Source organism: Budorcas taxicolor, chromosome 12, assembly GCF_023091745.1.
Source record: "Budorcas taxicolor isolate Tak-1 chromosome 12, Takin1.1, whole genome shotgun sequence".
NCBI lineage: Eukaryota > Metazoa > Chordata > Mammalia > Artiodactyla > Bovidae > Budorcas > Budorcas taxicolor.
In genome coordinates, this window is record NC_068921.1 from 16,429,617 (window position 1) to 16,444,979 (window position 15,363).

At 43.1% G+C, this 15,363-nt stretch overlaps 1 protein-coding gene across 1 annotated transcript in view; it reads right to left on the reverse strand.

The window, feature by feature from the left end:
* Positions 1 to 836: 836 nt before the first annotated feature.
* The window catches only part of LCP1 (lymphocyte cytosolic protein 1), a 58,240-nt gene continuing 43,713 nt past the window's right edge, over positions 837 to 15,363 (reverse strand). Inside the window, exons 12-16 of the mRNA XM_052649946.1 lie at positions 15,065 to 15,179; positions 13,890 to 14,023; positions 6,704 to 6,827; positions 3,266 to 3,390; positions 837 to 1,234 (exon numbers count right to left, since the gene is read on the reverse strand). Coding sequence (XP_052505906.1) covers positions 1,102 to 1,234; positions 3,266 to 3,390; positions 6,704 to 6,827; positions 13,890 to 14,023; positions 15,065 to 15,179 — 631 coding nt within the window. The 3' untranslated portion in view covers positions 837 to 1,101. The remainder of the gene's footprint in view (positions 1,235 to 3,265; positions 3,391 to 6,703; positions 6,828 to 13,889; positions 14,024 to 15,064; positions 15,180 to 15,363) is intronic.

A 15,363-nucleotide genomic window follows, 5' to 3' on the forward strand; every position in this document is an offset into this window, starting at 1 on the left:
GTCCGACTCTTTGCGACCCCATGGACTGTAGCCCGCCAGGCTCCTCTGTCCATGGAATTCTCCAGGCAAGAATACTGGACTGGGCTGCTGTTTCCTTCTCCAACATCTAATACACAGGGCTAAATACACAGAGGCAGCACCTGAGACCAGAAACTTTGTTATGACTCCACACTACCCTCTAGTGGTTTGCTGCTCAATGACACCCTCCTTGAACACTACCTTCCACCAACAGTTAACAATCTATTTGAAGGCACGGCATTTAAGATAGTAGATCTGGTCAGAGCCCAGATCCTAGGGTTAAAAACAGAGGGCTTCTCATTGACTGAAAAAATAAAATCTGATGACATCTGGGACCCTAGTTTTGAGAAAATGCTCTGATGATAAGTCTTCGTTCTGGAGATAAGCAGACACAGTTCTAAGAAAATGTTCTGATGATAAGTCTTAGGTCTGGAGGTTACCAGACACTCTTGGGGACCCCAATACAGCCTGATTTGTCAGGTGACCCAGAAGGCTCAGAGAGGAGGGTGGCCAGCAGAGGGGAGCCACAGAGAGGGCATGTTCTGCGGGGGTGGAGAGCAAAGTCACAACAGGTAGACCCAGGTAGAAGGGCAACAGAAAGGAGGCTTGTAACACAGCAAACGCTGGCCTCCAGAAGCCAGCTTCAGGGCTGGTTTCACGGTTCTCACCTCCGATGATTCTCCCCTCCTGGTTCTCACCCCGAACAAGAAGGCAGACAATGTAAGCTGGTTTGAAAGATTATGTCAAAGTGAACTGCACGAGAGACTTCTATACCTGACTACAACGGGAAAGGCAGGAAAGGCGCCTGGGAAGTAAGATCTCTTTTTCTCTACATTTTCAAAGACGCAATCAATTCAATGATAAAAAAATATTTGTAAGAGACTGGGTCTTTTGCAAAGAATAAAGCAGTTTTTGTTAAATACATGAAGGCTACTTGGCTGAACAGATGCACATTTTTTTTTGGAACTGTGTATAATGTCATCGAGTTGAAACTTTGGAATGGCTGACTCCTCCTGTGTTTCCTGGGAGCACCGGGCGTGAGCAGCCAGAGACCCACGTAGACCCTACCCCGCCCACTGGGCCTTACACCCTCTTCATTCCTTTCCCCATGAGGCAAGCGAACACGGTCATGACCATCTTGGGGTTCACTTCCACCAAGTCTTCTGGAAGTGCATACACTCTCGCTCCAATTTTTCGGGCCATAGAGATGGCATACCTAAAAGAGAAAAGAGGAGGGATGAGGGGAGTCTGAGCAAGTATGAAGGGGACCCCTCAGGGTCAGAGTTATTGTCACTCTATATAATATATATTCTATACTCTATGAAAGAAAGTGAAAGTGTTGGTCACTAAGTTGTGTCTGACTCTTTGCAACACTATGGACCTGCCAGGCTCCTCTGTCCATGGAATTCTCCAGGCAAGAATTCTGGAATGGGTTCCCATTCCCTTCTCCAGGGGATCTCCCCAGACCCAGAGATCAACCCTGGGTTTTCTGCACTGCAGGCAGATTCTTTACCATCTGAGCCGCCAGCGGAGCCTTCTACACTGTAAACGGTCTACTATGCCGAGGCCACTCCTGGTACGGCTGGAGCCAGTCGATCACTGGCTTCCTCTCAAGGTGTGTGCGCAAGTTTTAGCTTGACAAAGCTCTCAACTCCATCAAACTTGCTGTCCAGCCGTGTGATAATTACCAAATGTATCACTTGTCCTTCAAGAGCTTCCTAGCTCCCACCACTTTGGGCGCTTATTTGCTTGGGCTCCACTGTGATAGAAAAAGAGTGTGTGCTAGCGAAGGACCGCAGACTCCACTTCAGCTACAGCACACTGTTTACAAGGCAGAAAAAAAGAGGAAATGCATCTGTAATACCATGACCCTACCCACCAATTCTTTATTTTTTTTTTAATCTTTTTTGGCTACAAGGAATATGGGATCTTAGTTCCCTGACCAGGCATCGAACCCACGGCCCCTGCTTTGGAAGCTCAGAGTCTTAACCACTGGACCTCCATGGAATTTCACCCTGCTCCCATTCTTTTCTTTTCTTCCCCATCCATTCTTTTCTTGCTTCTTCCATTCTAATTCTTGCCCACATGCATGCGTATTTATTTATGCTACTATAATCGTAGAATAACCAGAGTTTTATATTACACATTTTTCACATAAGATTACCATAGCTGCATCAGAATATTTTTGCTCTGTTTATAGTTACAGGAAGATAGTTTTATTAATTGTAGTCTACTTGCAAATGAGCCCACAGTATTATTATCTGGCAGTTCTTTTATTCTGCTCGTTCGTTATCTAGCAACCTCTTACAATGGCTGCTCCAGAGATTCTTCATTCCACCCAAGGCCCTGTGACTCCCTCCACTCTTCTGAAATAACTTTACTCATACTTCAGTGATCACATTAATTTAAGAGCTCCAGGCAAGAGTATCCCCTTTCTTTCTCCTTGTCCATCTCTCAGTCACTTCCTCTATATTAATGAAGTACAATTAACTTTTCCATTATAAAATATAGAGGAAAAGTTGTTCAAGAATTAGAAAACAGGACTTAAAAAATATGCATGATCTTGCCACCATAGCCATTGTTAGGATTCTATATTTTGGGCTTCCCTGGCGGCTCAGATGGTAAAGAATGTGCCTGGCATGCAGGAGACCCAGGTTCCACCCCTGGGTGGGGAAGATCCCCTGGAGATGGGAACGGATACCCTCTCCAGTAAGAATACTGGAGAATTCCACGGGCAGAGGAACCTGGTGGGCCACAGTCCATAGTGTTGCGAAAGAGTTAGCGACTCCACAACAACAACCCTCACTCTGCGTGTAATGCAAAGAGCAGCTGCTCTCAAACCGGTGACGACTCTGGCCTTGAACCCCACCCCTGTCCAGGTACATCCATGGATATTCACAAATAGGGTGTTTAACTCCGCACCCATCATATACAAACTCTACTCAGGAAACCCCCTATAGACTATGATAAGGAAATTAGTGTTAGGAAATTGTAGGCTTGCTTATCGGTTGGAAGTCAACTGTTTTCCATTTCAATTGTTACCAGTTGTGTTTTTGTCTTGTTCCCTCTCATCCCTGGGGCCTTAAACTTTCACTGCACAGAAGCAAATATAAGGGTGATGGGATGCAATAAGTCATGAGAAGAAAAAGCCTCAGTAGTGAAACTAAAGTGTCTGCATGGAGGCATGGGCACTATACTTCACAGCCACCTGCTCCTTCCCTCCCTGACCCTGGGCTTGTTTACGTACTTCGCATTGTTGAGTTTCTCTTCTTCATTCAGGTTCTCCGTCTTCAGAAGGTCATAGTTAATGGAACCTGGCTGAATGGCATCGATGAGATCAAGGACCGGCAGACTTGTGCTGATCTTCGGGTCCTGCACAGACAGAAAGCATGGGTTTCGTCAACATGCTCCCAGGTTACTTCTGTTTGGCTCAAGGAAAGTGGGTGGCTCTTTTCATTTTTCGGTTGCTCCATGTGGCATGTTCGCTTATAGCTCAGTTGGTAAAGAATCTGCCTGCAGTGCAGGAGACTCCAGTTCAATTCCTGGGTTGGGAAGATCTGCTGGAGAAGGGATAGGCTACCCACTCCAGTACTCTTGGGCTTCCCTTGTAGCTCAGCTGGTAAAGAATTGACCTGCAATGTGGGAGACCTGGATTCAAAAGATCCGCTGGAGAAGGGAAAGGCTACCCACTCCAGTATTCTGGCCTGGAGAATTCCATGGACTGAATAGTCACGGGGTCGCAAAGAGTCAGACAAGACTGAGCGACTTTCACTTTCACTTTCCATGTGCCACGTGGGAGCTTAGTTCCCTGACCAGGGATGGAACGTGTGTCCCCTGCACTGGAAGTGTGGAGACTTAACCACTGGACCACCAAGAAAGTCCCTTCTCTTTCCTTTTAAATAAGAAATATATACATCCTGGTCTGGGAAATGCCACAGTGTGGCACATGGTGTTTCAAACCAAGCGCTGTTTCTCTAGGGGGCATCAGTAGCTTCCTGGTGGCTTACTATGCAGAGGAAACCCATTGTCTGCCAACAGACAGGGAATCTCACCCAGAGCTGTGAATGCAGAAACTCTGCTCTCTCTCGGGTACCTGCGAGTACAGACAGGGAGAGGCGACTGCATGTCACTATCTGAGCACAGTCAAGTCTAAGCACCTCATACCTCGAGGGTCCAAATCAGAGTCAATTCTAACCAAGAAACAAGACATGGGACCCCTGCAAGATGCTAGGTCTCCAGCACAGGCCCTCTGCAGAGGTACAAAAATATTTTAAAAAAGATAGGAAAGGTAGAGACTTCCTTGGTCACAGTCCAGTGGTTAAGACTCTTCCAATGAAGGGGGTATGGGTTCGATCCCTGGTTGGGGAACTAAGATCCCACATGCTGTGCAGCATGGCCAAGAAATAAAAATGAATAATAATAATAAAACAATGTAAAAAATAGGACGGGTCCATTTTTACTTATTTCTGGGTAATATAAAGTCACTCAGTCGTGTCCAACTGTCTGCAACCCCGTGGACTATAGCCCACCAGGCTCCTCTGTCCCTGGAACTCTCCAGGCAAGAATACTGGAGTGGGCTGCCATTTCCTTCTCCAGGGGATCTTCCCAACCCAGGGATCGAACCCAGGTCTTCTGCGTTGCAGGTGGACTCGTTACTGTCTGAGCCACCAGGGAAGCCCAGGTAATATAAGACCTACCACAAAATTAAAATCAATATACATATCACCATACTCTAATTTTCATTATTAGCCAGAGCTTCTATCTCCATAGAATTTTTTGGTGAAGAAGCACAAGGAAAGCAAAATGGAGAGACTGGAGTTTCAGCTTCTTCCCTACTTTCTTCCCACAGTCTTGGGGGGCTGATGGGCAGTGAGATGGTCAGCAGTCAGCAGCGTTCATAGGTGAGGGGGGACCAGGACTGTTTCCACAGTGGCTAATGGCGGGGTGGGCTATGCTCAGTTTTTGAAAGGTTTCCCTTAAAATCCCAGTCTGGCTCTCTGTGATGACCTAGAGGGGTAGGACAGGAGGAGGGGAGGGAGGCTCAAGAGGGAGGTGATATATGTATAATTATGGCTCATTCACATTGTTGCACAGCAGAAACCAACACAACATTGTAAAAATTTAAAAAACAACAAAAATAAATCAATAAAAAGAAAAGAAAAAAAAGCAATGTGGGGCTAATTTGACATTTTCCTTTCGTGTTTTTTTCTTTTCTTTTGACCTATTCTGTAATGACTTGGTGAGAAGACAGAAGAAAATTCACCCTGAGCATCACAAGTAGAAAAAAAATTGTCAAACATTCCAAAGAGGAACACCCCAGAAACTGCCAGGTAATGAAAAGGGCTGTGTTCCTGTAAAGTGGCAGCTCTTCTACCAAGAGACACACTCCTGGGACTGTTTAACCATCGTTTCATAGCCACAGTCACGTGACCTACAGATACACTCTGCTCTAGAACCTCACCTTGCAGTGAAAGGTGCTTTCCCCTCCCTAGTGGACATCACCTGCAATTACTAGCTGTGACTTCAGGAGTTAAATGAGCCCCAGATTCCTCATTATACAATCAGGAAAATGGTGGGACTTCCCTCGTGGATCAGTGGTTAAGACTCCGTGCCTCCGTCACAGGGGGCACAGGTTTGATCCCTGGTCAGGGAACCAAGATCCCACATGCCACGCAAAGCGGTTAAAAAAAAAAAAAAAAAAGGCAGGGAAATGGTAAAGCTCTCTTCACAACATCTGTGAACAAGAAGGCCCTGGTCCTCAGGGTGCAATCCATCCTGGGAACACCCTTCTTCACCACCTTCCCTGATCTCTTTCTGGAAAGACTTGTTCATGTCGATCACCAGTCTCTGCTTCGACCGATGCTCAGCTCTTCAGCCCAAATGAATGGGAAGTGGAGGGCAGACAGAGCCGGCTGTGTCCTGTGCTGAGCTCACAGAATCCAGGCACCCCTGGTACAGCCCAGCCCAGAGATACACCCCCTGCCCTTTCTGGGAGGAGAGAGATTTTTACTTTTCTCTTGATTTTGAAGCAGAGGACCGACATCATGACAAACTGCCTCACCCACCCTGTTAATATAACTCTGAAGGGGTCCCTCCCCCAGTCTTGACCTTTAAATCAAGAAAATGTAGTTACGATGGGACGCCGACACTATACTCTGGATCAAGTACTCAGGGCCCTTGAGAAAGAATCCAGCTAATGTTTAAAACATGAGATGAGAAATGTAATAAATATAATGCTGTTATTAATAAAAACGGGATTTGGATACAAGTACACAACTGCTTTTTTTCTTAAAAAAAAAAAAAAAAGGAAAGAAAGAAAATTCCCCATGGGAGATCTTCTAGCATTTTACATTTCACCCTCATCATGTTAACAGTCTGAACCATGGAGCTGTGCATGCTTAAAAAAATACCATATTTTACATTACTTTGGAAGAACAATGCCTAAAATCCTTTATAAAAAAATGACTGGATTTTTAAAATTAATTATTAGGGAGGAAAATGACAAGAAATTTGTCAATGAAACGGCCTATGAACATCAAAACAATAACGGGTCATTCAAGCAAAATCAGAATGGGAGGGGTGCCTCAAAGACCTCATACTGAAGGTCACTCTTGAAGACAGAGTGAAAGCAATAAAGATAAGCATAGAGCTCAGGGGGCCGCGAGCGGGAGACAAAGCACGTTACCTTGAAACTAGAGATGGATGAATTCTTCTCCGCTTCCTTCAATGTTTCATTCACCCAGTTGACAATGGTGTCATCATTGACCTTCTGCCCGCCTCCAATTTCTTCAAGAATATTCAGTGTGTACCTGAACAAAACCAAGAATGATTTCTGGAGAAAAGTCACTAAAGAATCCACAGTTGTGTAGCACAGGGACCTCTTCTCAATACTCTGCTGCTGTGGCTAGGTCACTTCAGTCGCGCCCAACACTGTGCAACCCCACAGACAGCAGCCCACCAGGCTCCTCCGTCCGTGGGATTTGCCAGGCAAGAGTACTGGAGTGGGCTGCCATTGCCTCCTCTGTCTCAATACTCTATAAGGACCTAAACGGGAAAAGAATCTAAGAGAGACTGGATATATGTATTTGCATAACTGAATCACTTTGCTGTTTAGCAGAAAGTACCACAACATTGTAAGTCAACTACAGTCCAATAAAAATGAAAAAAAATAAGAAAAAGAATTCACTATTCACAGAGTTGCCAGCGTAGACGTTTTTATTTTTTATTTTTTCCTGTCACAGAAGATGGCCTGGATACCATTCCAGCTGAGAAACAAAGAATATGTAATAACACTAGTTCCTTTTAGCATAACAAAATAGAACTTTATATGTAGACTGTGATGCAGAGCAAATACCACTGTCACCGTGGGAAGGGAGAGCAGAAGGGAAGCAAGGAAAGAAAAATGAAGCAAAGGCTTTGAACCAGTGGTGCTTTTCTTAAAGGAACCATGAAAATCAAGGAACAATTCAATGTTAGGCAAGGCCAAGCACATATATTCAGACAAGACTATCATTCAAAAAGACATATGCACCCCTATGTTCAGAGCAGCACTATTCACAATAGCCAAGACATGGAGACAACCTAAATGTCCACTGATAATGGATAAAGGAGACACACACACACACACACACACACACACACACACACACACACACACAGAGGAATATTACTCAACACAAAAAGCACGAAATAATGCCATTTACAGCAACATGGATGAAACTAGAGGTGATCGTACTAAGTGAAGTAAGCCAGAAAGGGAAAGACAAACACCATATGATATCACTTATACGTGGAGTCTAAAATATGACACGCATGAACGTATCTACAAAACACAAACAGATTCACAGACACGGAGAATAGACTTCTGTCTGCCAAGGGGGAAAGGGGTGGGGAAGGGACGTAGTGGGAGTATTTGGGGTTAGCAGATACAAACTGTTAATTTTAGAATGGATAAACAACAAGGCCCTACTGTATACCACAGAGAACTGTATTCAACATCCTGTGACAAACCACAATGGGAAAAATATGAAAAAGAATGTATAAATAGACATATATATATGCATATGCATGTATACCTGAACCACTTTGCTGTATAGCAGAAATTAACACAACATTGTAAATCATCTATAGGTCAATAAAAAAGGAAAAGCCCAACCAGCTAACATAACAAAGAAAAAACATAAAAGTTTCCCTGGTATAAGAGAGAAGTAGAAATTAATCTCTAGTTAATCTCTAGTTTGAGAGTAAGAACTGCCTTTGAGACCCACGATTATGAGAAGCGTGGTGGTGGGGAACGTTACGATGCTTCAAACTCTTAAAATTCCAGGGAGCAGAGAAGACTCACCATTCCCCAAGCTGATCCCTCTCGAAAGGGAAATAGGCAAGCAGTGAGCAAGTGGGCAGGTCAGCTGGCCTCAGGGTTCAGTCTTGTTAACAGTGCAGGGGAGGTGGTCAAATTACCCATGAAAGACTAGGGTTTCAGCGTGCATTGTCCAAACTGAAATTCAAGTCTCCGGCCTGTCTGGAGGGCCTCCCTAAATGAGGTCACCCTCCGCCTGGGGTTTTGCTTACATAACCCATCGGGTGTCTTCCTTCAGTTACTGTTTCTGTGGAAAACACCGTCCTTCATGATCTCCCACATGGCTTTCAAGTGTTATCTCTGAAAAAGGAGTAATGACCCACTTTCTTCAGATGAAAGCACTTCCCCATCACTGGCAATGGGGAGGAAAAGAGCTTCTGCAACTTTTCTTTACCAAAAAATAAAGTTGGGGGGGTGGTACTTCCCTGGTGGCTCAGTGGTAAAGAATCCACCTCCCAAAGCAGAAGACATAAGCGATGTGGGTTCAAATCTCTGGGTTGGGAAGATCCTCGGGAGGAGGAAATGGCAACCCAATCCAGTATTCTTGCCTGGAAAATCCCATGGACAGAGGACTCTGGCAGGCCACAGTCCATGGGGTTGCAAAAAGTCAAACTCAACTTGAGAGATTAAGCACGCACTCATGTACATGTATTGTTGATTCACTTTGCTGTATAGCAGAGCCGTCTATGGGGTCACACAGTCGGACACGACTGAAGCGACTTAGCAGCAGCAGCAGCAGAAACTAATACAACTGTAAAGCAATTATACTCCAATAAGGACTGAAGAAGTGAAGTGGCCCCATGAGTCCCAGCTTTAGGCTGGGCCTCATCCAACAGCAGGGGATGGATGGGATGAGGGGCTGCAGGGGCTGTGATTATGACTTTCGTGCTTTCCTGCCATGGAACTCGTGGTTTATTCATATAACATGTGACCCTGAGGGCAGACCTAGCTGCTCTCTTTTTCACAAGCCTATCCCCAGTTCGCTGTCCGCAGCCTATCTCATGTGGAGAGAATTCCCTCCTTTGCCTGCTGCAGACTCGCGCTCCTTTGCTGGAGTCTACTGCTGCTGTCTGCTGGCAGTCTACTTCCCTCAGGCTTTTGTCTCCAAATTTATACACACGCAATCTGCCAGCTTTCCAATCTGAGACCAATTTCCAGGCTACTGAAGGGGAAAGGGAGGTTTAGGCTCTCATTTGTTTTGAGGGGGAAAAATGACATGCCATTTATTGTCCAGATAAATGACCAAATTAACACATCTGTGCAAACCAGTGACATAAATTTCAGCTAGAACTGGCTCTAAATTTATTAGATCTGTTAATATGTGGCACACAGGGAAAGAAAAAAATCCCCTTCTGCTGGAATTTACATAATTACCAGTCATTTTATCACCTTCAATAGTAAGGAATTTCTCTGTCCATTTTCTTATAGGAAATTATTATTATTATTTTTTAATCTTTTGATTAAAGATCCCCATGCCACACAGCATGTGGGATCTTAGTTTCCCGACAGGGATCAAATCTTGCCACAAGCACTGGCAGCTTGGAGTCTTAACCACTGAACCATCAGGGAAGTCCCCACAATTCTTATACAGTAAAGACTCATGAGAAATAGGACTTATTAACCAGGAAGAGACTCAGCTCAAACTAGCCCTTGTTATATATATATACATACCAGCCTTAAACTGTGATGTTGGGTCACATTTTTATAAAACTTTCAGAACAAAGATCATATTGCAAGGTGATTTTCAGATATTATGAAATTCAAAATAGAATAGAGTTGGCCTGAGTATTTTTTTTTAAGTCACTAAAACAAAATATCAAAGATGCTTTCAATAGAGTTGGCCTGAGTATTTTTTTTTTAAGTCACTAAAACAAAATATCAAAGATGCTTTCATCTTCAGACCCAAGAGTCAATTTAACTGTGGCAACTAAAAAGACTTCGGTTTTGGTTTTCAAAGCGATCAGTACCAAAAGCCATTCTGTTAAGAATTAAACACACACGGGAAGTAAAATAGCGGGGAGTTCAGAAGGCATTTCTGAAAATAAACTCCTGCCAGAACAGCTGTTAGGAGCTTTCGGCAATGTTCTCGATACAGGCAGCGTAACAGGGACTAGAGTTCCAGCTGCTTTAGCGCTGGTGATTTCTGTGCCAGAGAAGTCTATGACACCCGCCTTTGATCATTAAAGAGGTCCCAGTTGAAAAAGGGGTAATGGAGCATCATACTTGATAAAGCAAATGTAAATCACGTAGTGATCAGATTATGATCACTTCTGACCACCCTCCATCACCTGGGAACACTGACATAATTACTCTGAGGACCATAATAAATATTAGGACCTGCAGACGGTGGCCTGGGAATAGAGCTTCTGTGCTTCAGGAAATGACAAACCTTGTCTCTGCCATTACCTTGTTAGATATAATGTAATGTGACATATGGTTTCTGGGGCTTCCTTCCAGGTAGAAAAACGAATTAAGTCACTCTAACATACGTTCTAATTAAGGAATGGAGGACTTCTGCCTGCTCAGGGCTATCCGCATAGGAGGAAGAGAGCAGAGCGTGTAAAAGTGAGCTCGTTAATGCTTACAGCTTTGCTATCTAGCATTCTCCCCAGGCTCATGCTTTTGTACCAAAAATTGTTTACTTTTCTCATCATTTATCTTCCATTTCTGTATCTTATTATATTCTACTATTGATTAAACAATTTGTCCACAGAGCTCTCACATTAATCAAATTTTTTATTTGGCTCTAAAAGGTATGCACATGAGTTTGAGTGAACTCCGGGAGACACTGGAGGACAGGGGAGCCTGGTGTGCTGCAGTCCATGGGGTTGCAAAGACACAACTGAGTGAATGAACAACAGCTAAAAGGTATCTAAAGTTCTCTGTTATAGAAATAGCAGGAAATTCTGCTTCTGGTCATGATGGAATAATAGGAATCAGACTGACCCTTCTGCCTTGAACACTTAAAACACAATGAAAAAATAGGAAATGGTGTTATCTAGACTTTGGACGACAGGAAGCACAAAACAGGGGTCCCTGAGAAGGAAAACGAATGTGGTGAGCCCTAAGATTGTCCCAGCTTATTGCACAGAGAATTCCCAGGCTGCAGTGCAGGGCAAGAGAACTCAAACAGAGCATGATAGTCTCAATGAGCTGACGGGACAGGGTTGAGAACTCAAGGAAGCCACGGTGCTGGAATGCGTGTGGCAGAACAGCAGAGAGAAGAGAGCTGCCTAGAGAGCAGAATCATCTAGAACAAAAGCTCCGGAGATCTTCAGAAGTTCTGCCTCGAGTGCTTAGCAGAGTGCAACTTGGTGCATGCATTTGAGCAAATTACACTGAGGCTGGGAAAAGAACTTGCAGAAATGAATGGGCAGAGCAATCCTTGGAGTTCACACAAGCGTGGGATACATCTGGCTCCCACCAGTCAGAGTAGACAAATCTCATGATATATGGAGCATCAAGTAAAGTACTCAGATGAGATTATCTCAGTATTGAGAAGCAAAATTAGCTCGAGATTAATTAAGATTTTCAGTAAGCCCCCAAAGGATCAAATTGTGTTTAAGTAATGTAACTGCATCCCACCAGTCCATCCTAAAGGAGATCAGTCCTGGGCGTTCATTGGAAGGACTGATGTTGAAGCTGAAACTCCAATACTTTGGCCACCTGATGTGAAGAGGTGACTCATTTGAAAAGACCTTGATGCTGGGAAAGATTGAGGGCAGGAGAAAGGGACAACAGAGGATGAGATGGTTGGATGGCATCACCGACTCAATGGATATGGATTTGGGTGGAGTCTGGGAGCTGGTGATGGACAGGGAGGGCTGGTGTGCTGTGGTTCGTAGGGTCGCAAAGAGTTGGACACAACTGAGCGACTTCACTTTCTTTAAAGGAATACAGAAATATCTAGCAAATGGCAAGGTAAAATTCACAATGCCTTGCATACAGTGAAAAATCAGTAGGCATTCCAGGAAGCAGGAAAGTATGAGCCATAGTGAAGTTGAAAATCAATTAATAGAAACAGAAATAGCAGTTATTGTACTTATATTCTATAGCTCAAGAAGGTTAAGGAAAGAGATATAGGAGATGTCAAAAAGACCTAAATCAAGTTTCTATACATGAAAACTATAAAGTCTGAGATGAAAAACATATACACCAAATGCAATTAATGGCAGACGCTGTAGAAGAGTAGCGAATTCAAGACAAGGCAATAGAAGTTATCCCAAATGAAACAGAGAAGAAAAAATGAAACATAAAGGAAAAAGATGATCTGAGCATCAGTGAATTCTGGGACAACTTCAATGATCAAATACTCAAGAGTCCTGAAAAACTAGGGTGGATACAGGAGTCAAATTCGAATAAATAAAGGCCAACATTTTCCCAAATTTGATGAAAATTATAAACCCACAGATGCAAGAAGCTGAACAAACCTCAAGTGCAAGAAACACCAAAGTACATCATAATCAAACTACTTAAAACCAGTGATTAAGAGAAAATCTTGAAAGAAGCCAGAAGAGAAAAGACATGACCTACAGAGAAACAATGGAGAAGTTAATGGCAACCCACTCCAGTATTCTTGCCTGGAGACCTCCATGGTCAGAGGGGCCTGGCAGGCCATGGCCCACAGGGTCGAAAATAGTCAGACACAACTGAAGCGACTTAGCACTGAGGAACAAAGATAAGAAATACAATAGATTTACCACTGGAAACAATGAAAGCTAGAAGACAGTGAACACTACCTTCAGAATAATGAAAGAGAAAACTATCAACCTAGAATTCTATACTCAGATGAAATACCTCGCAAAAATGAAATAAAGACTTTATCAGAAATATAGAAGCTAAAATAATTCCTTGGCAACAGATCTGCACCACTAGAAATATTTCAAGTATAAGGCAAATGGTATCAGATAGAAATCTGGATCTATACCATGAAAAGAAAAGCACCCGAAATGACAGAAATGTAGGTAAATATAGCATATTTCCCCCCTTATTTTGAAAGCCCCTTTAAAGGATAAGTGACTGTATTTACATCCATCAGTTAAAAGTTAGAGGATGGGGGAAAAAACGTATCATGCTAAAACTAATCAAGAAGCTGTATCACTATCTGGAAAAATAGCTTTTAGAGAAAAAGAGTATTATCAGGCATAGAGGGTCACGCCACATGAAAAAGGGTGACTCATTAAGAAAACATAACCTAAAATACTGATGAACTTGACAACAGAATTTCAAAGTACCTGAAACAAAACTGATAGAAACGAAAGAAAAAACAAACAAAAAAAACAAGACATGCCCAGCACCCCCCCCACAATATTCCTTTGGGTTTCAGCTTAGCTTAAAATATAGTTTTACTGGATTAAATCACATTGCTGAAATTTGCCAGTACTTTTCTAGATTAAAAAATACATTCAATCAAACCAATATTGTAAAGCAATCATCAATTAATTAAAAATAAATATAATTTTAAAAATAAAGAATATGTTCAACAAAATGCCATTTCCCTGAGCTGTGTTACCTTCTCATTAACTGCCAGACCAAGGCCAACGTTAGGGTGCGGTTTCCTTCGTTGAGATCTTGTCCACCAATGCCAACCAGGGAGAACTTTGCCTGATTCTTCCCCAGTTCCACTGCATAGTTACAATTCTCAAGCTGTCAATGAGCAGGAAAGGAAACAATCTAATGTCATCACCTCTTTGATGATAAAGACCAGAGGAAGTAAGATGATAAAAATAGACACGAAATGAAATAATAAGGTCAGACTGAATAATCTCTCAAGTCTCTAGTTCTGCAGTTCTAGGATTCTAAATTAGTCAAATAATTTTCCATCTTTTTAAAAAAATTGATTTGGCTGCACCAGGTCTCAGTTGCGGCATGCAGGATCTGGTTTCCCAACCAGGATTGAAACCCCAGACCCCCTGCAGTGGGAGGTTGGAGTCTTAACCACTGGACCAGCAGGAAAGTCTTATTTATTTATTTCCACCTTTTCTTAAACAGTGCCCCTCACTATCGTCAAAAGAACAAAAAATATTCATAGTGTACCAGGTGTAAAGCCAAAATGAGTTATTATGATGACCATTTCCACAGCTCTACCCCATGACATAACTAGAAAGCCATACTAAATAACCTGTCTAAAGTATCCCTAAAATAGTTGAATTTGTAGAGACTGACCTGGAAAATCCAGATCCTGTAAGCACACAGTGGACCGACATATGTGGGATGGGTGTTGCCGTGGCTACGATTCATGGATTACTGGGTCACAGGGACGATAAATGGTGGGAAACGTTCGTGCCACCCCCGCGGTTGTGGCTGCTTTTACAAAACAATGTGTTCTCATGAGACATACTATTTGTACATGTCAAACTGCGAGCACAGGTTTCGATCCTTTAGAAAATTAGAATGAGGATCTTGCTGGAGGGAAAGGCACCCCGCAGCTCTGCTTGCTCTAATTATCTTAATTAGAATTTTTACATCATGACGCGTAAAGACATCTAACATGGGATTATAAATAAGCAATCAACTGAAATAATGAACTCCCTTTAATAAAAACCACTGATTGCTGTACTCTTAAGTTAATTCCTGGATAAGTATTTCTTATCTGAGCTTGGCTTCCTGATAAGAGTATTCACACAGAGCTCTTGTGGGCTTATGACTTCACTTGACAACCAGACCCTCACAAGAGCCATCATTTACCTTCTTCATGTTCCCCCCCAGTTTGGGGTATGGTGGTTTGTTTACTCTGGTCCAATCAACAGGGACTTTAATCTTTTCATAGAGCTGGAAGATGACCAGGGCATCTGATAAGTCACTGAATAAAAACAAACACAAGAGAATTCTCAGACACCCAACATTTATGAAGGGCCTGGAGCGGGCCCCGCAATTCTTTACACATTAGTTCAAGTAACATTCCCAGGAACTTGGCCACACTGGGATCAGTCACTTCATCTTTAGAGGGGAAGAAATTCTGACTCAGAGAAAGGGAGGGAGTTTCC